General features: G+C 32.4%; 1 protein-coding gene across 1 annotated transcript in view; it reads right to left on the bottom strand.

The window, feature by feature from the left end:
• The window catches only part of LOC132708033 (hypoxia-inducible factor 1-alpha), a 200,761-nt gene that overhangs the window by 91,749 nt on the left and 85,307 nt on the right, over window positions 1–23,705 (bottom strand). The window contains exon 7 of the mRNA XM_060680132.1: window positions 3,368–3,512. Coding sequence (XP_060536115.1) covers window positions 3,368–3,512 — 145 coding nt within the window. The remainder of the gene's footprint in view (window positions 1–3,367; window positions 3,513–23,705) is intronic.

Below are 23,705 nucleotides of genomic sequence, written 5' to 3'. Positions count from 1 at the left end.
TTTAAAATGTTCACAGCATTCCATTTAGAAAAATAAAGTTGATTACTGTCCTAGCACAACGGAACACTCTCTCTATATATAAAAATACTGTAAATAAAATATGTACTTAGGGTCAAACACTTTTTGTATTTAACTTTTTTTCCTCAGTGTTATACTTATTGAGATAAAGTATCGTAGCATCTTAAAAGGGCCACCCTGTACATATTCTGTTTCTAAAATTATTTTTCCTCGTAATTTGAAATGTGCATGTAATCTTAATAAATACTAAATAAATAAGTTAATAAATAAATTTATTTTTCAATCAAATGATTATTTCGAATTTGAAATCGAGAGTGCCACGCGATAGGGAAGGGTGGGGAGGAGCGCGAGCGATAAAAATTCGATTAAATTTAATCGAATTTGTACAGGCATGAGGGGGGGGGGACAAATACGTCGGAAACTGAACGGTTCCTGCATTTCGGACTGAAAGCAGAAACGTCACTCCGGCGCGCCAGATTTATTGTTACCGTTCGCGAAATCCAAAATGGCGAAAAATTAAACTCGCCCGAAAACGTTGTCGAAAAATTTATCGCGTTAAACACGGGGCGGGGGGCTCTATTCTTGAAAAGTGCGAAAGCGTTGCGACAACAGAGATAGAGAGAGAATATTCTCAGGCTCGTTACGTTGCCATTTCTCAAGAAGTATTATATGAACTAAGAAAACGTCAATTCTTTGAAATAAAAGTGAGTTCGAACGGTTAAATATTATCAGGCGTTTTAATTTTTTTTATGTTAAAATTTACTATTTTTAGAAACCAAAAATAAAGAGCCAAGCATTTCTAGGGGCTCCTAAAGCACAACCCGATAACTCTATACTTGTTTTATTGAAATATGCAAACAAATGTGCTTCAGGCATTTATTAATTAATGACGATATAGTCCAACGCACGATAAATGGCCATAACTTGCATGACAAATCATAAACGGAAGGTCCTTTAACTTCAATAAACCGATAAAAAAACGATTTACAAGCGTTTATTAGTACAGGGAGGTATTTTTATTTTCACGTCAGAAATTTTAAAATTATTTAGGAATTACGATTACTGGCCATGACGGAATAGAGGAGAGTAACGAACCAAAAAGAAAATGCTGCTATTTTTACCTTATACGTATTGTTGAGTTCAAAATTATGTAAATTTCTTTTTAATTTTGTGTATCTTAACAAGCCGGACATTTCAGTCAATGTGACAACAGGGCGTTGTACGCCAAACCGGCAAGGTCTACGTTTCTGCTAGAGTAGTAACAATTTTGTAGTGTTACGGGGTAGACGTGCACAGCATGGGTTGCGACGTCGCCGCAATGTGAGATACAGTCCATTTATAGAAAAGAAAAATTCAATAAATATTAAGTGATTGAGGAAACGCTTGTATTATTGAAGAAACACGTATTTAAATTAAAAATTTTTTTTTTTTTGAAAGGACAACTATAACATTTCTAAATCTTAATAAATTATATGTTTTAACGCAAATTTGGTTTGCAGGTCTTCTAAAAACGTCAGAGGGCATTCCAAGGTCAACCTTGCGCCGATTTTTTCCTTATTCTCATCTTGCAGATATCCTACCAGACAGCGTATTTTATGATAATGCTAGTAATCTCGGCATTCTAGATAAAAGTGTACCACTGATAAACAGCAAAAAAGAAATATTACAAGAATTCCTTAGTCGGAAGATACTTTTTCCAAAAACAACCGGTTGAAGTTTTATGAACCAAATCGTTATCATACGATATGGTTCATCGAATATCTTAGAAGGGGTTCTAAAAAATCCCCTATACCCCTTAGATTATTTTATCACTTTTATCACTGCTATTTGAATCCTATAGAAACGATATGGGACGATTTAAACAACAAAGTTAGAGGCAGTAATATAGAGCCAAAAGTGTCCGCCCATGTAATTGATGTAATTAAAACTCAGTGTGAATCAATAGCAGTTGGGGAGAATGTGTTAATTATACACTTACAAGTGGAAAATAATAATAAAAAAAACTTGGAACAACGTATTAATTATATCCTTGGATCGTAGTGACAGCACCGATTGAAAATATTTTAGAGAATAATTTTTTTTTGCGATATATAATTACAATACGTTTTTATAGAAAACAATGTATTTAAAAAAAATATTATAATTAAAAATTTGCTCAAAGAGACCATTAATTACTTACTGTGATTTTGAAAAATTCAGCTGTTTCACTGCTTAACTTCAAAATTCTCTACATTTTTCAATAGTTAAGTTAATGAACAAAACACTGACTAAAATCAACTTCTCAAATACGCTTTACAGGCAACATTGTAAATAAAAAGTAAAAGCCAAAGCAAAATTTTTATTTTTAAAAATTTAAGTGAATGATATCTTACGAAACACGAAAAAAAAAAGAGAATTATTATAGAATTACTTTTGAAGAGAATTTAATTAACTAAAAAAACTATTCTGAAATAAAAGAAAAAAATTGATGTGTATATAAATTATCTTCATTTTAAAAAAATCATTTATTTCCTACCTTGTATTTTAGCAAAAAAAAAATTACCGTACAGCTACGGCAAAAAAAAACAGAATGCCTAAAGCATAATAAAACATACATAGAGTAGTCAAGTAGTCGGGTTGCACTTTCAAAACCCCCTAAAAAGCCTTGGATGTTTATTTCTGAATTCTAAAAATAGTAAATTTCATATGGAAAATGTCTAGTGCTAGCAACTTTTTTTGAATTTGTATAATACATGTTTTATATAGAGTTTCGAAGAAAAACCTCGTGGGCAAAATTAGTTTGAAGCGAAAAAATAATATGCACGAAATTGCTTTCTTCCAAATTACTCTACCATATATGTATCTGCAATCACGCACATTCAGTAAAAGTTACTTCAAGTGCACCACACACGTAAGGATTTGACCGAGCCTTCCGGATACGTCATCAGAAAAACAATGACGTCAGGATCAGCAACTTACGATTCCTTAAACCTGGCTTTTTAAAAATCTTTAAAAGATATATTACGTCCATTATTTGAGGAATAATCAACAGCACTTATTACTGAGCGTTTCAGAGGTTATGTTTTGTTATACACGTATCTCATTCATTTATTTTTCGATGACTCTCTCTCTCGATTATATCCATAACATTACTCAAGAGAATGATGAATAAAATACTCTTTACTTTCAATAATTCTGTCAGGGTTCACAAGAAAGACATTTTTTTTGAGGCAGTTTTCAAGAATAAGAGCCCGGACGGTAAACAGAAAATAATTACACATAATTTAAGTCGAAATTTCTTGCGGTCCAGAAATTTTCCGAGCGAAAGCGAAACACCGGGGGGGAAGAAAAGGTTCGAAAAAACACTTACCTGATGACGTAGTTTACGCATACCACGCTCTGGGGTTTCTGCGCTTTGTCGTAGATTAGCGTAGCCTGCGTAACTACCCAGACGTAGCCGCCAGTCTTTGCCAGGAAACGGTAACGGTTCGTTTCGCACTGACCCTTGGAAAACACTGAAACAGCAAAAAAAATCCAATTCGTGGTTGTCTTCGGGTCTTATAAACGCTTAGGATCGAAAGAGTTAATACTACAACAAATCTCTAAATAGAAAAGCTGTTGGAATCAAAATTAAAAAATACAAAAAAAAGATTAATAAAGTTGCCTCATTGAAATGTAACAAAATGTAAAAATCCAATTCGTGGTGTCTTTGGATCTTGGAAATGCTTGAGATCGGAAGAGTTAATATCAAAAGAAATCTCTATATAGAAAAGCTTTTAGTATTAAAATTAAAAAATAGAAAACAAAAGTTAATAAAATTACCTCAGTGAAATGTAATTTTAAAAATTTTAAAAATTCAAATCGTGATGTCTTTGGGTTTTAGAAACGCTTGCGCAAAACACATCTCTACACAGAAAAGCTTTTGGTATTAAAATTAAAAAAATACAAAAAAGATTAATAAAGTTACCTCATTGAAATGTAATAAAATTAACTACACTTTATTTGATTTTAAAATATTAAAACCATATCAACTATTTAAATACATTTAAAGGAAAACCCTTCGTTGAAATAATCAGTCTAGTCCATATAAGAAGTCGTCTGTTCCAGAATGTCTATAAAAATCTTACATCCACACAAAAATTGTATTTCAAATTAGACGTTGCTGACGAAATCTTTAGAAATATTTCTGCTTGACTCAAGAGTCCTGGGACATTTGAACTATTGCGATAGTCTATATTTGCTGCATAGCGGTTACAGATAGTGAGCGTATACAAAAAAATTCAAAATTCCTGGCTCCGACTAACACATGGAATGTGAAAATCTCAGAGAGTTAGTCACAGAGTTAAGAAAACTGGTTTCACTTGGTTTGTACCACAAAATTATTAATTTAGGTTCTCCGCCATACATTCATAATAAAATATGGTTTAGTACTCATGATCACAATCTCAATATTAGACACAAACATACAATTATGGTTCTAAATTTAATTTTTTAAAATTTTCATTTGAAATATCATTGATACATATACCTAATTGCTAAGCTGGTCCTTATACAGATTTAAAAGACATCTTTTTAATACATTACTATCCTGTCTTGCCATATCATATTATAAATCGCCATATTATTTCTAAGATGTTTATTTTTATTACATATAAATATATAAATTTCACATAATTGATTATTATTCTCCTCCCTAAATAATATAATTTTAGTGTCTAGTTTATAAATCAATTCTTTGGTTAACCGAACAGACTGCTAGGAAACTGAAAAACACCTAGAGCATTAGATAATATACATTTAATAATAATAACAATAATAATAATAATAATAATAATAATAATAATATTAATAATAATAAATAATGAACTATTTATTTTCAATAATCAACAAGTCAATAATAAACAAAAACAAATCAATTTAGAAAAAAGGCGAGGTCCAGTTCAGTGACGTCTCACTGACACGTTCTTGTAATTGTTTTTTGGATTTATATTATTATTTTTATTATTATTATTATTATTATTATTGTTATTAATTAATCTTCAAATTAGAATTATGACTACCGATCTAATTAAAAATGATTTGAGAACTTTTTCCTATAAAATTTTTCGATATTTTCGAAAATAAGGTGGTCCCTTAATACACATTTTTTTTTATAAAAAATAACAATTTTGGCAATTTCGTTTAAAAACTTTCATAAATCGATTTATTTATTACTTTTCGATTCACAAACCAAAACTATCGCCCTGACCCTTTAAAAGTACCGAAACAGGAATAATTCGCTGAGTTTATTTCTTCTATTTATTAGTATTGCTTTAATTTTTAGAAATTTGGCGTGCTTTTTTTCTTGATAATTTTCAAATTGTCTTTAAATGTATTTGTGAAAGTACTATACGAGTAAAGATGAATAGTGGCAGTCCGCCAGAACCTCGGTTATTATCCCTACAATTTTTCAGCAATAAATTCCATTGAATGTCATTCTTCATCTCCGACTCGGCTTCTACAAATCTGGACAATTTTTCAATTTACGTGACAACTCTCCTTCGCTTGAAGTCATACGGATTTGATTTGATCCCTGCTTGATAAATGGTCTCTAATATCGACTTATTTTGACTTGTTAATATGAGAGATGATTTGGTTCAAAGATGGCTTGCGTGCGTGTTGGTGTAAAAAAATAAATCCGTCAAGCCTTTGACAGGCAATGTTTCGTTAATTTATAATAAATAATTCATTTATACTTAGGACATTATGAATGTGTTTGATTAATTCCCAGGACCAGAATACTTGTATTATTTACTTATAATTATTAATAAAGTTGTAGCTGCAAAAAAAAAGTAATCAAAATGAGTGGCGGCCAAAATAATTGCAAATTAAGAGAAAATACATTCGCAGCGATATGGTGAAAAAACTTATCTCACCAGGGGGCGTAATGACGATTGTTAAGGGTCTCTAGAGTCGCAGATAGACGGACTGGTAGTTGAAGAACAGCTATGGGTTATAACCAATGATAGCAAATATATTTATGGAAGTTTTTGCGAAGAAAGAAGAAACGCTACTTTAATAACACTTTATTATTTGGCATCATGGTCCATACACACGTTTTACAATTGAATCGCAAAGTAATAATAACTTCCAATTCAATTCTAATCACACATACCTTGGTAAACCTTAATGCATTGACACATCAGCATATGGAACCATAATTAAAACTCTGCATTTCTCTCTAATAATTTGAACATTAGAGATAATAGGCGTTTCAACAAAAAATACATTTCACTAAAACAAAGAAAATGAGTTAGAAAGCCACTTGCCGCAGTGGTTCTTCCTTACATTCCCTCTATCACTTTTGTTAATCAAAATCTTTACATATTACTGTCATTGTGGCTCCTTTTAATTATTTCATATATTTCATTTATGATTTTTTTTTTGTTAATTGTAGTGGGTTATTTAGAGTATTCGTGAAAATATTTATAGATTTGTGGACACATCACAAGCTTGTTTTGGGTGTGCTATTGTAGTTAACAAGTATCATGAAAATAAAAATTTGACTGACAGTTACTATTCATATATTTCTATATTCTATATATTCTATCCTTTTCTATATATTTCATATTCTAATGCAGTCTACTGGCCTGCCTTACTTCAAAAGACTTCAATTATCTTATGTTTGTATGTTTGTCCACATTTCCGTATTTTCCATCTAGTGTTTTTCTGTTCCAGTCTCGTAGAAAAATATCAAGCAACAATAGCATGAAAAAGCGCTAGTTGCCAAGAAAAAACCAAAGAAAAATCCGAGAATCCATGTCATGGCAAATTGACATTTTGTTTGTTACTCTCAGCATTAAGAAATGAAATAGCCCCTTGATCAACCTTCTTCCGGAATAACCACCGTGTTTCGCACCGATTGCTCCGATTTGAGTTCTTTTTTTAGGTTGGTACATCTTAGCGTCATAGCTCTACATTTGCAAAAGTTAAGTAGTCACGTCTGCGTGTTGGGGATTTTTTAAAATTTTAAATATGGATTTCAATTGGCAACCACGAACTGTGACGTTAACAACAGAATTAATAGTGCTCCCTCTCTGATTCTCTGAAGAAAACCGACGAAAACATTGAACCAGTAATAGAAATGTTGGTTAACAATCGCAAATTAACCATCACAGAGATAGCGCAGGACTTGAACATTGCCTACGGATCCGTCCAAGACATTTTGGTTAATGAATTGGGTAAAAGAGATGACTTGCGATGCTAAAACAGGATCATTACTGTAGACGAGACATTATTTATGAGTACGAAAAGCAATCCAGATATCAGGAAAGTGAATGGCGTTTACCAAATTAGAAAAAAAAAAACACGCCATTTTCAGCCAAAAAAGTCAATGCTCATGGTTTTTATGGATTAAAAAGGTTTAGTGCATCATGAATTTTTGCCAAAACGCCAGACAGTAAACAAAGAGTATGATTTGGGCGTTATGAAACGTTTGCGCGAAGCAGTTAACCGAAAGAGACCAGAATTGTAGGCAGAAAACTAGTGGATTTTGCACCACGAAAACGCACCGTCTCACAATGCCATAATTATTCGTAATTCCACCGAATTCACCTGATTTGGCTCCCTGCGACTTCTTTCTGATCAAAAAAAAAGTCAATAAAACGAAATACGAACCAAGCAAAACAAAACCAAAAAAATACATAAAATAATTAACGCAACTGGACAACCGAATAAAGACGATAAAGAAATAGCTAAAGAAAACACTTTTCAAAAATTCGAGAAACTTTAGCCAACAAAATAAAGCAACATTCAACAATACCAATTTTGAAGAAGCAGAAGTTGCGGCTAGTATATTTTTGGAACCAACAACGATCCTAGAAATAAAGGAAACGGTTAACTCATAAAAAAATATTTGTGCCCCAGGCATCGATCGTGTGACAAAAAAAAGAGCTGCAGGCGATAATCAATATCACTGGACAAAAAATGGTAGAACTTACTAATAATGTCCTGCAAACTGGTAACTACCCTGAAGAACTGAAAGTGGCTAAAATCATCCAGATATACAAAAAAGGAGCACACGACGAAATTACAATTAGAGGCCAATCGGCCTAATCAGCATTTTGTCTAAGATACTGGAAAAAATTCTTAAGGCAAGACTAATAAAATTTATAGAAGCTAAAATTAAAATTGACAACCATCAATATGGACCATCAATATGGGAATATGAACCATCACTATGGAAAGTAGTACACAAGGAATGGTTGTTGATACGCTGGAATTGATGACGAATGAATTGCATAAGAACAAACATGTAATAACAGTGTTTGTCGTTCGATACTGTCAATATAGGGCTAATGATGAATAAATTAAATAAAATGGGACTTCGTGGGGTGTGCTACCACTTGATTAAATCTTATTCTACAGACAGCGAGCACTGTACAACAATAAATAGTAAAAGCGGTAAACGACTTACTCCCAACGTCGGCATTGCCCAGGGATCGGTATTAGGGCCACTACTGTATTTGCTGTATGTACAAAGCCTAAAATATGCAAACTTAAAAGCAAGGTACTTCAAATTTGCTGATGAGTTTACTCGGGTAATAGTGCGGAACAGCTTGAAGAACAGACTTTCCTTAAACACCCAGAAAAACAGTTTATATGATATTTAAACAGACGGGAAACGCACCTTGTAACCTAAATATAAAAATAAATGAAGTGGCACTGAAAAGAGTGTGTCAATATAAATCCTAGGGCTAAAGATGTTCGCATCAACTCAACCAAAAAACAAGACAGCTGCTTTATAATAGTTTCGTAGAGCCACACCTGAGATACTTGTTAACATCCTGGGGAAACACCGGCATAGCACAGCTAAATAAATTACAAAGGCTACAAAATAAAGCACTTAAAGTAAAATTTGAAATGAACTTTCATATGTCTAATGAAGAAATTTACACAAACCCACCTCATTTAAAAAGATGTAAACTTAAGGTAGTAGAACAAACAAAATTAATTGAACTAATTCAAAACAAACTGATTAAAACAAATGTGAAACTATCTGGAAATGGACAGTGTTACAGCTACAGCACAAGAAACAATGATAAGTTAATAAATGTATACGCAAAGACCAAAAAGAAACAAGACTCGCCAATATACAGAAGCACTTCAAGTGTTTAATAAAATACCACAAACTCTATTAAAGGGCACTATCAAGAAAATGTGTCATAACCTTAAAAACTTTATAAGAAAAAATATAATATAAACTTATATTAACCAACTATTATATTTAATTTTACTAGAATAATTTTTTTCTGGTACTGTTTTTGTAAGGCCTCGTGGCCAGTTTAATTGTTAACGGTTTAGCGGTCTGAAATAAATAAAAAAAAAACAAAATTCAAAAAATCGATCATCTAAAACGATCTTTTTCCTTCGGCCCCAAATGTTATAGCCTCTTGGAACTCTCGACAAAGACAATATAAAAGAAAACATCCCGAAATTACGAGACGGCTCGTGAAACGTCAGTGACCCGCCCCGCCCCCGGCGACGAAAATGGAAACGGAGAGATAAAAAGAAAATTTCCCCGTTATGTACGCGGCAGCTAGCCCGAAGATGAAAATTTATCGGAAATTTACGATCCGAGAATAAAAACTTTTCGAAATTTTAGTAACCATAAAAGCTCCTCGCAGTTATTCCTCCACGCACGCCCACAGACACACAAAGCCTGACGTATTTTATACCGAGGAATGGCGGAAATGTTTGTCGAATAATTCTCTTTCTCCACGCTTCTCGATTTGTAGTCGATGGTGACAAATACGAGTTTGATTTTTAAGTTGTTTTCGGAGTTTTAGAACGCCGCGATAAGTTTAATGCTTTAGTTCCGGAACAGATGGTTGCTTATTTTTAATCTTGACCGAGCTGAAGTAAAAATAGAAGTGACCTATCAATTACTTTTTTATAATAAATCCTAATTATTGCAGATGGCAAAAAAGACAATAAAAGAAAACACAAAGAATGGAAATGGATAAGAGAGGCAAAAGACTTCCTCAACACTGTAAAGGCAACTTTTAAGAAACTGCTACTTCATCACTTTTTTTAAATTTATCCTAGCGGGACATAACGACATTTATCGAACTGGAACCAATATCGATTTTGTGAGGCAAATTTTAATAAGAATGAGACGGGTAGCAATCGGGATTGCTTTCTTTGTTACACAGAGCAGATTACTGTAATGGGAGTTTACATATATTTGTTTCTCAAATTTACCATTCGTTTGGTTGTTTAAGGTGTTGATTGTTTGATAACCGACACTTTGTGAAATCCTTTCTTTGAATTGCGATATATTTTGATCACTTTTGACTGAGATGAATTTACGCAAAAACTTACGCAATGGCATGGAAACAAATTTAAGCTAGGTCACCCATATTTGACAATAGCGTTATTCGAAGATTACGTAAAAAATATATATATTCAACAGAATTTGAGTTAAATGTTGCAGGGTGTTTAAAATAACCAAATATATTCGGGCCATTTTAAATTGATTGATTTTCTTGAAAAAAATAATAAAATAAATAAATAAATAAATAAATAAATATATATATATATATATATATATATATATATATATATATATATATATATATATATATATATATATATATATATATATATATATATAAAGATTTTTCTAAAACCTACATCTTTTAATAGGTATTTTTTTGTAATGTAACTTGTATTTTAAATCTGGCAACCGGGCAAGGCGAAGTACATTGATAGACAATCTTTTCAGTGGTTAATGGAACGGTTTTATGATAGTTTATCCAGTATCAATTGCTATCAACTGTCTGTTGCTTTATCTATGGCTCCAACAAAGTTCTTTTTCCTGTTCATTATTTATTTTTAAAAGAGTCCTGTTTGAAAATAGTTTTGTCATGGCCAACTAATATTATAGCAATATTCTTAGACAGAAAGAAGGGTAAATATTGGGAAAATTTAAATAAATAATAAAATACGTGCTTAATAAAAGTTGTAGATTTTTATAAGACCTTTCAGAAAATACAATGTTATATATGGTGTGACATTTTAGAAAGAAAATCATGATATTTCAATTTAAAATGATCCAAGTGAATTCGTTTATTTTTAAAACCCTGTAGCATCTAATTCAAATTCGTTGCATAGTCGAATAAGACTAACATCAAATATTTGTGATATACCTTAATTTTTTGGCATATGCGAAAACCAGTATTTTTTTTTTTAAATTAAAACATTGAAAAACTATTAAGTTTAAATATGTATTATCAATAAAAAAGTTAAATAATCCAAAACAAAATTTAAAAATAGGGTGTTCCCTTTAAAAAATTGTATATTTTATCCGTTACCCTTTTTTTGAGCCACTATGTATACTTTAAAATAATTTGAAATTGTGCATCCTAACAATCTGTACAAGTTCTGTGATTACCATTTTCTCATAACTTTTGAAACCAATGAAATAATAAACTTTTCTCTATTGTTGACTCACCTTGTACAACTAACTTAATAAGGAACACAGCAGTTCATTACATTTATATATCTCGTAGATTTTATTTTGTAAAGTACCTTTATGAAAAACAAACTCAAATTTGAATTTAGAATTGACATACCAGATTCACGATTGAAGAAAATGATTTGCGCTAAGCTAACATTCTAAAATATTAAAATGCATAAAAAAGTTACTTCCTGCTTGAGCAACTTGCGTTTAAAACGGCCGCTTTATTTATTTAATTTTGTATTGCATAGCATAGAAATACTAATAACAAAATTTGCTTAGATTTTTTTCAAAAATCCAAAACGTGCACAAAAATACGGGTCTTCCTATTTACAATTACAACAATGTCAATGATAGTAGTAGTAGTTCAATATACCCTGTAGTCAACAGAAGTGAAGAGCCCCATCTTGAACACTCGAACCTTTGAACTTTTTTTAAATTTAAAATAAATGCACTATTATACGAGCCAATATTGAAATCAAGGAATTTTGTTCAGAAATATTCCTCAGTTTGCATCTGCTAATTCAATTTAGGTTTCATCAAGACATATATATCTTTTATATCTGTATATTTAACGATTTAAAAATTACCCTTTCTAAGTCAGTAAAGCATTTAAATATAATAGTTATTAGTCAGGCCGCAATCTCGTTTTATAAATAAATGACTTATGGAGTTACTGTATTGATAGAAAAAAAAGTATTTTGGTGTTTATTACCTATAATCACAAAAATTTAAAAACAATAGAGAAAATAGTTAAAAGTACATATTTATGCGTATAATATTCTCGAAAGAATACATACAAAATACCAATAATTTCTTTAAAACCTTAGACATCAATTTTTCAACTGATTTTTGCCAAAATATGCCCGGATCTCATTTAATTTCTGAGTGAAAAAATGTTGAGCGCGGAAGGTCGCCGTTTAGACAGAAAATGTGCCTTCCTATAATGTTACGTCTACGTGAGCTAGTGCACGTTTAATATATCTCATAATAAAAGACATTTTATTAACTGAACGGTTGCCAAACATTCCGAAAAGAAAATATTTTTATAAAGACCGGGCATACTTTGAAAGTTTTCTGGTCATTCAACTCCGCACTAACCATTTCTACGATTTAGTGATGTTTTTGCCAAAAACTTTTCCACATTTCTTGTTCGTAAAGATTATTCGAAACAACCGTCACAACAAACTATATATTGTTCTGTTTATCTGACGACTTATACGCAATAAGAATTCTTTTCCCCGCGATGCTACAATGTACAATGTGTGTACAATTTTTAACGTTATACAAAAAAAAAATAATTATATCACAAAGGAAGCAAATGCAATTCCAAAGAAATTTTTTAAAATGGTTAAAATAAAATTTCAGTGTTAAAATACGATTGCTAATAACGTTGCGATTTTCAGTCTCATTTAACAAAACATCTGGTTCTGATCTAATAAATTTCGATTTTTCAAATGACAAGCCATGAAGAGTAAACAGTGAAGAAGGGAACCGGGGGATTATTTTAACTTTATTGGACATTCTCCAAACGGCTGCTGGGTTATTTTCCGACACGTTTTATTTAAGACGAACGTGCGCCGCCTTTTTATTTTACGACCTGTATATAATCGCGACCCATAAAACATCGGATGGGCAACGAAAAATCTCGAACTCGACGCGTCCACGCCGGTCAAGGATTTGTTTATGGCTTATTTTATATCGCATTTTGGATTTAAAAATAATTTAGTTTCTAAGATACAGGAAATTTTTCAAAAAGTTACATTTTGGGTCTCCCCCTGGTATCTCCGTTACACTTAAACTTACCGAAAAGTTATAAAAACATTTTTATGGACAGTATCGAAAATGTCGGGCAAAAATTAAAAAAAAAAATAAAAACAAGAAAAGAACAAAATACAATTTTGGTGATCTTCAGAAAAATTGTTGGATTGTTGTTTAATAGGTCAAATTTATCCAAATACAAAATCTAATCTACCTAAATTTGAAGAATGCTTTGAAATGTTTATATGGTCTGTTCATAGATATAAGAAAGTGACCAATTGCTTTTGAATGGGATTATCCAAGGGTGGTCATTAACATACAATGCAACAAGATTATTACCTAAAATTTCCGAATTTAAATTCAGGTAAAATTGTGGTCCGTAATAGAAAATAATTTTATACCTACCTGTGTTTAATAATCTGTGGTTTGGTATACTACTTAGTTTAAGTTTATTAGTAATCATTCTTATTTCGTGTGTAATACAGCGTGTGTTGAATCGTGTGCGAATTATGCAAAATATGTGCGAGTCTAGTGCACCTCAGGAGATGCTCCTGCTCAAATGTAGAAAACACTATTCTATTGAGACTAAAGAAGTTATAAACAATGTTTATTTGACACTCATTGAAGGTGGTGCCAGCAAGCAAACATCTTTAGAAGAAACAGCCTCATTGACGAAAATTCCAACATCAACTGTATGGAAAATTGTGAATAAACCCATTTCAGCGAGGAAAAAAGAAGCGATCCTGACAGTTTCTCGAGTGTAGATGAAAGTGATCAAGATATAATACGGCGTAAAATTTACCGGTTATACGAGGAACAAAGCGTGCCTACATTAGATATCTTAATTAGGAGGATTGAAAAAGATGAAACCGGTGTTAAATGTGGCAGAACTACCTTACATTCAACACATGGATTTTAGATTTAAAAAAATTGAAAAAAGGCAAGTTACAATGGAATCTTTTAGAATTTACAGAGAACAACACAGGCCAATTATAAAACCTGGTTCGACACTTATGATACCCCGGAAAAGGGTTGGGTTGACTCAACTGATAAGTGTAAAACAAACGCGCCATCAAAAAGAGGTAAAAGAATAACTATGTTGCATCTGGCTCTAAAGATGGTTGGACTCCAAATGAACGTTCTCTGTCTGCGAAAAATATTAAAGATTCTTCTCTGGATTACCATGAAGACACCACCGCTGATTTATTTGAAAGTTGGTTTCAAAAACTACGTGTATCATAGCGACATTTATTTTCACGAAGATAATACCAAAAATCCAATTAATTGAGGTTCTACAAAGCTTGAACATACAAAAGGAATACCTCTGTTATAATTATGCAAAAAATCTAGGGCATATAGTTTTAAGACTATATTTAACCCCATTGAACATGTTTGGCACCGACTGAAATCTGCCATTCGTCGTAACAATGTTTTTCCCCGTATTAACTCCAATGTCCTCAAACTTATAGAAACCGAAGTTTTTAATATCCCTCCACAAAGTTATATATATCGCAAATAATATAGATCAAATAATAATTATAACAGGCGATGATAGCGATAGTGATACTGATATATTATGTGAATAATTTTAAGTTGGTAACAAATAATAATTAGAACAGGCGATGGTAGCGATAGTGGCACTGATATATTATGTGAATAATTTTAAGTAATTTAAGTAGGTAATAAAAATAATTTGTAGTTTTATTTTAGATTTAAACATAAATACATAGATAAATAAATAAATATTGTTTTGTATCTTTCTTAACAAAAGCCCAAATAATTAAATTATAAGCAAAGTACGGACCGGTTCGGCCATATTTCATTTCATTATTGTTAGTCACTTTCTTATATCTATGAAAAGACTTTACCTAACTTAAGCTAAGTAGGTACATATTGACAACGAAAGTTGTTTTATTTATTTTTCGTTATTTGCTAACAGCTTTTTTTTACAAATATTTTTTTACATGGCATTTGGGACTTTTAAAATATCCAAACAGAAAAAATTGCAAACTTTTGTCCCACTATTTAGCCATTGTTCTTGAAAATGTTGCTTTTTGGGAATCCCCCTTGTAGCTGCGTTATCCCTAAACATATCGCAAAGGAAAACAACAATCTTATATATATGTTTATGTTTTTCTTGCCTATTCAAAAATAAACGCGCAAATAAACATCTTTTTAAAATTAAATAGTATACCATGAATGACAATTGAAAATTACCTATTACGAACAAAGAATTGGATACTTTGCATATTACGCATCTTTTTATAAAAGCAAACATACCTGCAGAGTTTTTTTTATAACAGTTTGTAACACGATTTACAAATTTTCTAGATTCCTTCTGCGTCGCTTGTTGTTAACTCAAACTTGCTGACGTTTGGCCAATCATTCTGTTGGCTTCTTCAGTTTCAGTTAAGCTCTGAAGAAGCCAACACGATGATTGACGCAGAAGGAATCCAGAAGATTTGCAAATCGTTTTACAGTAGCGTGTAGACGTTTCTTTGAAAAACTAGTAAATGTGTAACAACAGTATTAAAGTATAAAGTAAAGATATAACAAATATTAAAAGATACAGTTAAGAACAAAAAACAAACATTTTCAAGGTTCAAAATGACGATCATTTTCTCTAATGCAAAAAAGCTTTTACGCTTACTCAAATCGCTTCCAAAAATCTTATACAGTGCACGAAAACGACATCCTGTATATTGGATTTTCAAAAATCTTCAAAAATTTTGCAAGTTTTAGGGAGATATAGGCATAACCGCCATGTTCGGCGACCTTTACAGTCAGACAATCAGCGTCGAGATATCAAGATTATATTTCACGTAGATAATAAAGAAAAAGAGTCCCGAGAAGGACCTTGTGGCACCCTTATCTTGAGGAAATTTGGTCCTCACTAGAATCCGTTTTACCCGGCATTTCAACATATTGTTCTCTATTATTGACATAAGAGGCTGCCCAGTTCTGCGTTCTACCCTCTACTCCGCAATAAGCAAGGTCGTCCAAAAGTATACGTTCATTTTCATCTATTAATCAAAAATAACTAATAACTTTAAGCTGAAAGCAATCCGGCAAGGCATGTCGAGAGACTTCACTTTTGAGAATCTCCCGAGCTTCTCCAGAACCCTGTAAGGTGTGTCAAACTCTCACTTTGTATGGTATGTGGGTTGTGGTTTTGGATTTTGATAATCACCAAAAATGGTAGTGGCAAGGCAATATCATATCAAAATGGCTTTCTTTGAATTTAATTAAAATGTGAAAAGATGGCAGCTAAACGAACAAAACTAATACGCAAATGAATGCGATTCAAGTGGCGAAGAGAAGATGGAATCAATACATCAAATAAAATGTCACGGGCCCAACCTAATTATTCGTAATCAGCGTTATGCACAAAAGATAATGGCGGATATTAACTGCGCCCGATCGCCATTGGCAGAACAAGAGGCTGCATCAACAACAAATTGGAAAGCGCGTATTAAAGCAGTAAAATGAAGAATTCCCTGGCACCAAAGCTTCACCACGATGCCTAATGATCCCTAAATATGTAAAATATTGTTAGTTGGTAATTACGGCGACGACAGGTAATGGACATTAATGGAAAAAAACTCCATTTTGTTGTGACAAATTACATGTGCTTATATGAATTTTTATCATTGACATTAATTCTTAATTAATTTTTATATTTTTAAAACACCATCCCTGAACCTTTGACCCAACGTACCGATTGGTCTGTTCCCTTGAAAAGCTGACACGTTATTCGTTGAGATAATATTAATTGTCGCATTGATTGCAAAGTTTGCAAATAAATATTACAATTCTGGCACCTGACGGATCTAACTGTGTTATAACATGATATAGCACCTCAACAGCTCTGTTGAAATGGATTTAAACCTAAAACAATCGGATTAATTCGAAGTTACTTAGAGAAAGATTTCAGATAGTTGAAATTTATAATAGGAGGTCGGGGCGTTAGTGTTGGACAGAAGTGTACCTCAAGGTTCTCTTCTGAGACCTTTGTTATCTTCACTTCGGATATGATTGATTACGTTGAGCAGTGGAACATACACCAGTACGCTGATAACAAACAAATCATATGCAAGTTTCCCAAGATCTGAGGCTGCTGAAGTTTTGATTAGTTATATATATCGGCAATAATATCAGGCGGAACTTCAGACTGCGGAGCTGAGGACGCTTCAAGTGACAGTGATGGGCATTTATAATAAGTGATATTAAAAATTAACATGTATAACATACATACATAGTATTGATATGGTTGCCCAATTTTTTAATTTGTTATGAAAACATGCAAGTGAAATTTCTCAACTTATAACTTGCAAAAAAGAAGTGAGGAGGCTATTGTTGAGCAATATATTCTATACGTTGAGGGAACTTCAGGGGAATTAGACCTAACAAAAATCATCGGTTTGTTTTAGTTAGTTTTTCTTACTTACAGAGTAGTAAAACACAGAAGTGAAACACCTAAGATCTGCTCTTCTCTCTAATAATTTAATATAAAGCGGTCCATTAGAAAACCCAAACCCATCAGAACTTCCCAAAGGAAATGAGTCCGAGAGAATCCCACATTTGCCACTGTTAAAATTAACTATTTTTTTTTTCGTTCTTTCTTCTTTCTAAATGTTTGGCCGTTTTCGTAATGCCAGTGGTAAAATGAACCGTTTAAAAGTTCTAAAAAAAAGCTGCGTCGGTTTTTGCTGAGTCGAACTTGCTGACGTTTCGCCAATCATCCTGTTGGCTTCTTCAGGGTTTGACTGAATAAAATTTTATGTCCGGTTTCGGGATTGTGTTCGGCAACAGTTGATGAGTTTATTTGTCTTAATCGTAAGGCTGTTTGAGGCTAGTTCATATTTTTCGTCAGGTCTCTCCAACGTATTTTTTGCCACATATGCGTGGAATGCTGTAAACTCCTGGTATCTCAAATGGAATTTTGTCTTTGACGGGCCGAAGATGAGAGATTTTTGGACAAGTGCTAAATCTGGTTTTGACGTTATACTTCTTTAGAACTTTTGATATGTGGTAAGTGATGTTTTGAATGTGAGGAAGGACCAGAGTGGCAAGTGTAGAATTACTTTCGGCCTCATTGCTATTGGAAGATTGTGGTGAAGTGTATGAGGCCGAAAGTAACTACACTTGCCACTGTGGTCTTTCAAACATCACTGGCCACAAAATTCAAAAAACTATAACGTTTCTTTGAAAAATTAACAAGCCTTTATGCAGAAAGTTAGAAGATCACCGACTGAAATTGGTAAGATTACTCTGTACACTGACCTTTTTGTTACGTTGTAGAGACCATAACGTTATCACCAATTTTCTTAAAGTATCCCATCACGTCAAAACCTCATCCGCTTATAAAATTCTTCGAAAATCTAGTTTCCCTTTACTTCGAGAAAGAATTCATCATACCCGCAAGAAAATAGACCAAATCAATAAGACTTTTCTGTCTCTAGATCTTGAAATTTCTTCCATTTTGTCCCCATCCCAGTTCGATACCCTTTCAAACAAGATTCATCACAAAGATTTAAATCTTCATTTATCTACTACCCAAAATCACATTTGAAAAATTGACGTCGAAACTAGGAAAACCATCAGGAAAATAAACCGCTGCGCGCCACTGAGATTTTTATACACACGGCGTTATCAACATCACCGTTTAATATTGTATATAGGATAACCGCATAGTATCACAAACTTCGCTACTCGAAATGTCTTGCAACGTTATAAAAATGGCGGTTTTCGTTGGCGTGTGGTGTTTGTGCGCGATTGCCATTTGCGGAGCCGCTTGTCCCCCCGAGCCGAAACAGCCCCAGCTTGGAACCACATTCGTAATAACATTTACTAGTGATAACTTCAAAAAAAATTACATGGGCATACCTCGAATGTATATTTTCGACAGAAAAAAAAAAACAAAAAGTAACAAATGTGTACTAGACGTGTGGCCTTCACATGGAAAACGCATAATAATTCTTCATGCCGAGTCCAAAAAGAGTTGGGTTATTTTTGTCTGTCAAAAACGTCAAAGATTCAAGTGTGAATTGCCATGACCGCAGAAATATTTGAGGACTGCTTTGAAAATAAACTGTAACCAAAACTATCCAAATACCGTTATAGTGTTGGGTAATGCCTCCTATCATTCAACCCAAAGTAGAAAAATTCCAAATACTTCTCCAGAAGAAACAAAGAAATTAAAGAAATTCTGCAAGAAAATGATTTATATTTTGAAGAGAACTACACGAAAAAACAACTTCTGGAATTATTAAAAATAAAACATTTTAATAAAAACTACAAAATCGATTCGATAGCACAACAAAACGGACGTGAAATGTTGAGATTGAGATGATTTGGTCTGAGTTGAAAGCGCATATAAGAAGAAATAACACAGCTACAACATTTAGTGATAGTACCATAAACATAATTCTGCAATATATCAGTACAAAGTTGGTCTAACTGTAAAAAATGAGCAATTAAAGAAAATAATTATTATTAGTTTTTTTTATTATTATTATATTTTTTTATTATTATAATATTTAATATTTTGTATAATAATAATGACACATTGTAGAAATGTAATGAAATAGAACGTAGCAAATTGTTACTTTGTACTAATTTTTATATGTACATGTTACAAGAATTGCTCGTCGAAAAAGATTGAAAACATATCCACTTATATCTATATATATCTATAAGAGGCTGCGGTTTTAGAGTAATAAAGAGTCGGCAAAGTTAATCACGGGGTCGGTTATAAAAGCGCTATATTTTTGTCCAAGTATATATATTTTGGAGAACACTAACTGTAATTTCATTCATTTACAATACCGACTGGTCAGGTGCCAAAACTATATAATTTGAGACATACCATACAAGCGGAGAATACTAAACGAGGGGATTGGGATTAAATTCAAAGTTACTGATGAATGATAAAATTAATGAAAAATGTTGTCGCTTTCAGATAGAAGGATATTGGTACGAGTACGTTTTCGCAGGAAGCGCCCTCTTCGGTGACCCCTGCGTCGTCCAAAAGGTCACCTGCGACACCAATTGGACTTGTACTCTACTGAAAATCACGAGGAAATTGATGCAACTGCCGGCGGAGAACTTTGAGGCCTCTCTGACGCAGCAGGAAGACAAAGTGCTTTTGAACGTCACCAAGGTGAACGTCAAATTTCGCGGCAGCCATATGATGATATGGCAATGTGACAATCAAACTTTGAGGTGTAAGTGGTGCCTTTATTGATACGTTGATTTTATAGTATGAGAAAAAAACCCAAAAATGGAAGTTAAGTGAATTTTTTAAGTATATTTTGTCCGAAGGGCTATTGGATTAAGACACTTTTTTCCGAAATGTTATCTTCAAAAAATTCAAATTTCAGCTTGAGGTGTTTCAAAATTCAATACAAAAATTTTAAGAACATCCAAAAATAAGTCTGTTTTTTTATTTTTGGTTTACTTTATTTCGTGAATAGCTTCGTTTAAATAATTTGAACATTATTTATTAATGGTTAATCAGATTTATTTATTTGTAGAAAAAATGAAATAAAAGTAAACTGAAGCCTCTGAGAAAATTATTTTCTGAGTGCCTGAAAACGTTTTTTTTTTTTTAATTTTGACACCCTGTATCACGAAAATTAACAGAAAATCCTTTTCAAAAATGCCAATTTTACTTTTGGTGCGCTTCAAAAATTCAATACAAAGATTTCAAGAAAGTATTTATAGCACGTCACTGACGTTTTAAAGATTAAATAATTCTTTTTCGAACAATCAAAACTGAAACTACTTTGCATTTCTGCTTTTTTCGTATCCAACTTCGTTAAAAAAAAAATGAAAAAAAGTTTTTGAAAAAATCAGGGTGTTTATTTTTATTTTTTTTTCAAGACGAAGCTAGATGCAAAAAAAACGGAAGGAACAAAAGGTACTATTTTTGATTGCTCGATCTGAAAAAAATATAAAATCCTCAAAAAATCAGTAGCGCACTCTGGGACGCCACCGGAATGAACAATTTTATTTTAATCGCACCAAATAAGAACTCTTACGACGACAAATAAGGGAACGACAGTCAAAATCAGTTAAAAGTTTTTGGGTAAAAAAGGTTTTTTTAAATTAATTACATTAATTACCTTGGCATCTTCTAGAAAATTAAGCGAAATTTTGTAAATTCAATGCAAAGATTTTAAGGACGTATTGATATTAATAGGAAAAAAATGTTGTACGCCGCTGACATTTTTAAATATTAACTATTAACTATTAAACTATCTTTTCTTTCTATTTTTTTCGTATCCAGTTTCGCTTTAAAATAAAAACAAAAATAAACAAAACTTAGAAAATACCGGGTATTTATTTTTAATGATTATCTTCAAGACGAAGTTAAATGCAAAAAAAGGAAGGAACAAGAAACTTTAATTTTTAATTATTTAATCTAAAAATAATTATTAAATCTTAAAAAAACCAGTAGCGCACCATGATTTTCCCTGATACAAATATAAATTATTATTGTATCTAAAAAATTTTGCGAAATTTCGTTAAAAAATGCAAATTACATATTAGACGTATTTTAGATTTTAAAGACGTATTTTATTTATTTACATTTATATTTATGTATTAAAAACAAGTATGATTATTGATCACATACATGTGTTCTAATTGTTATTTCGTGATTCGCCACTAATGTTTTAAAGATTTTATAATTTTTTAACATAGAACAATCAAAACTAACACTTTTTGCCCTTCTACTTTTTTCTCGTTTAGCTGCACTGAAACAAAAGAAAATAAAAGGAAATTCTACCATTCTGGAAAATACAGGGCACTTATTTTTAATTGTTATGGAAGAAAAAAGTCTCATTTTTAATTGCACGATCCAAAAAGAAAAAAAATGTTCAAAAAATCAGTAGAGCACTCATTTTAATTAAAAAATATAAAAAAATATATATTTTTTTTTAAATATTGACACCCTGCATTGACCCTGAACTGACTCATTCTTGACTGATAAATACGACTTTAAAATTTTCGTACCGAGTTCTGAAACACCCCTGCCGGTCCAGTGACGACAGTGTTGCCCAGCTTTAACTAAAGAGTTCTAACGTCTTATATTGCAGATAACGCGTCCGTTTGGGTCAGAATCGGTGAAAGATTCGAGGTGGACGACATTTTTTTCGACATAGAAAAGCAGAACAATTTTCCGACCATAATAGAAGACGACTTTCCTGCGGGAATATGGAGTAAGAACGATCCCGCCAATTGTAATGACGCGACAAGGCCAAGAATTATCATTACATACATTAATTGTTACATGTTTATGTTAATGTTCCGTCTTTGGAACGAAGCAAATTAAAATTACGTTATTACACCGCTAAGTTACTTCTTAATCATTGCTTCTCAACGACCTCTGGAGCGGATACGTAAGGGCGAAAGTAACAATCTAAATGACGTGGGGTAAACCGCAGAGAAATTGTTGTGTCCAGTATAAAGGAATTTCGAGAAATATCAAGGAATTTCAGTGGAATTCTACTAACCCTACACTTTGGATTAATTTTCAAGAATTCCGAGGAATTCCAGTGGAATTCGAAGGAATTTAAAGGTATTCTCTTTTCGTACTGAATGAATTTCTAAATTTTTATACTATTTTGGTATTTAACTAATTCAATTTGAATTGTAGGTACCTACAACACCGATTTCGTTCATTGTACGTAATACAAGTATACAGTATACAGTATACATAATATATAAGAATACAGTAAAAGTATCCAAGTTGGCCCTACGAAGTTATATGAGAACCAAAATAGATATTCTTCAAAGAAACTTCCGCAGGCAACTGTAATACTTTTTCAAAACTTCTGGATTCCTCCTGCGTCGGTTTTTGTTGAGTCGAACTTGCTAACGTTTCACCAATCATCCTGCTGACTTCTTCAGAGCTGAACTGAAACTGTCTATAGTGTATATAAATCTATAAGCAGCCTACCAATCTTAATTGCGGCTCAGGTCTTTACCTGTCAACAATATGGGAATCAGTCATGCCCATCATTTAGCTCCACCCCCCCTCAAACAATATATAAGCATATATATGAATAAAATGCGAGCCAGTTGCAGTTAAGCTCTGAAGAAGCTAACAGGATGATTGGCGAAACGTTAGCAAGTTCGCAATGTTGCCGGTCCTACTCGAAATCGGTGGCAACATTGAAATAAAAATTTAAACTTCCACTCATTGTTCCTACGCTCATGTGTCATCTTGCTCGCAAAAAAATAAAATACGGTTTTCCTTTTGAAGAAACCCGTTTCGATAACGTGGGATATTTTGGCGTAAAAAAGAATTATATAATTAACACTTTCACAGGTGATAGCTAATGAATGTACTTTAAAACTGCGCATGTAATATCGAAAATATGTTAAACAGGGGACGCCGAAAAAGTGCACTTTTGAAAGAAATATTGCAGTAATAAAAAGT

The sequence above is a fragment of the Cylas formicarius genome, unplaced genomic scaffold (assembly GCF_029955315.1).
Source record: "Cylas formicarius isolate icCylForm1 unplaced genomic scaffold, icCylForm1.1 PGA_scaffold_10__41_contigs__length_53128322, whole genome shotgun sequence".
Classification (NCBI taxonomy): Eukaryota; Metazoa; Arthropoda; class Insecta; order Coleoptera; family Brentidae; genus Cylas; species Cylas formicarius.
Note: the sequence above shows the minus strand (reverse complement) of the source record. Positions and strands in the feature narration are given on the sequence as shown.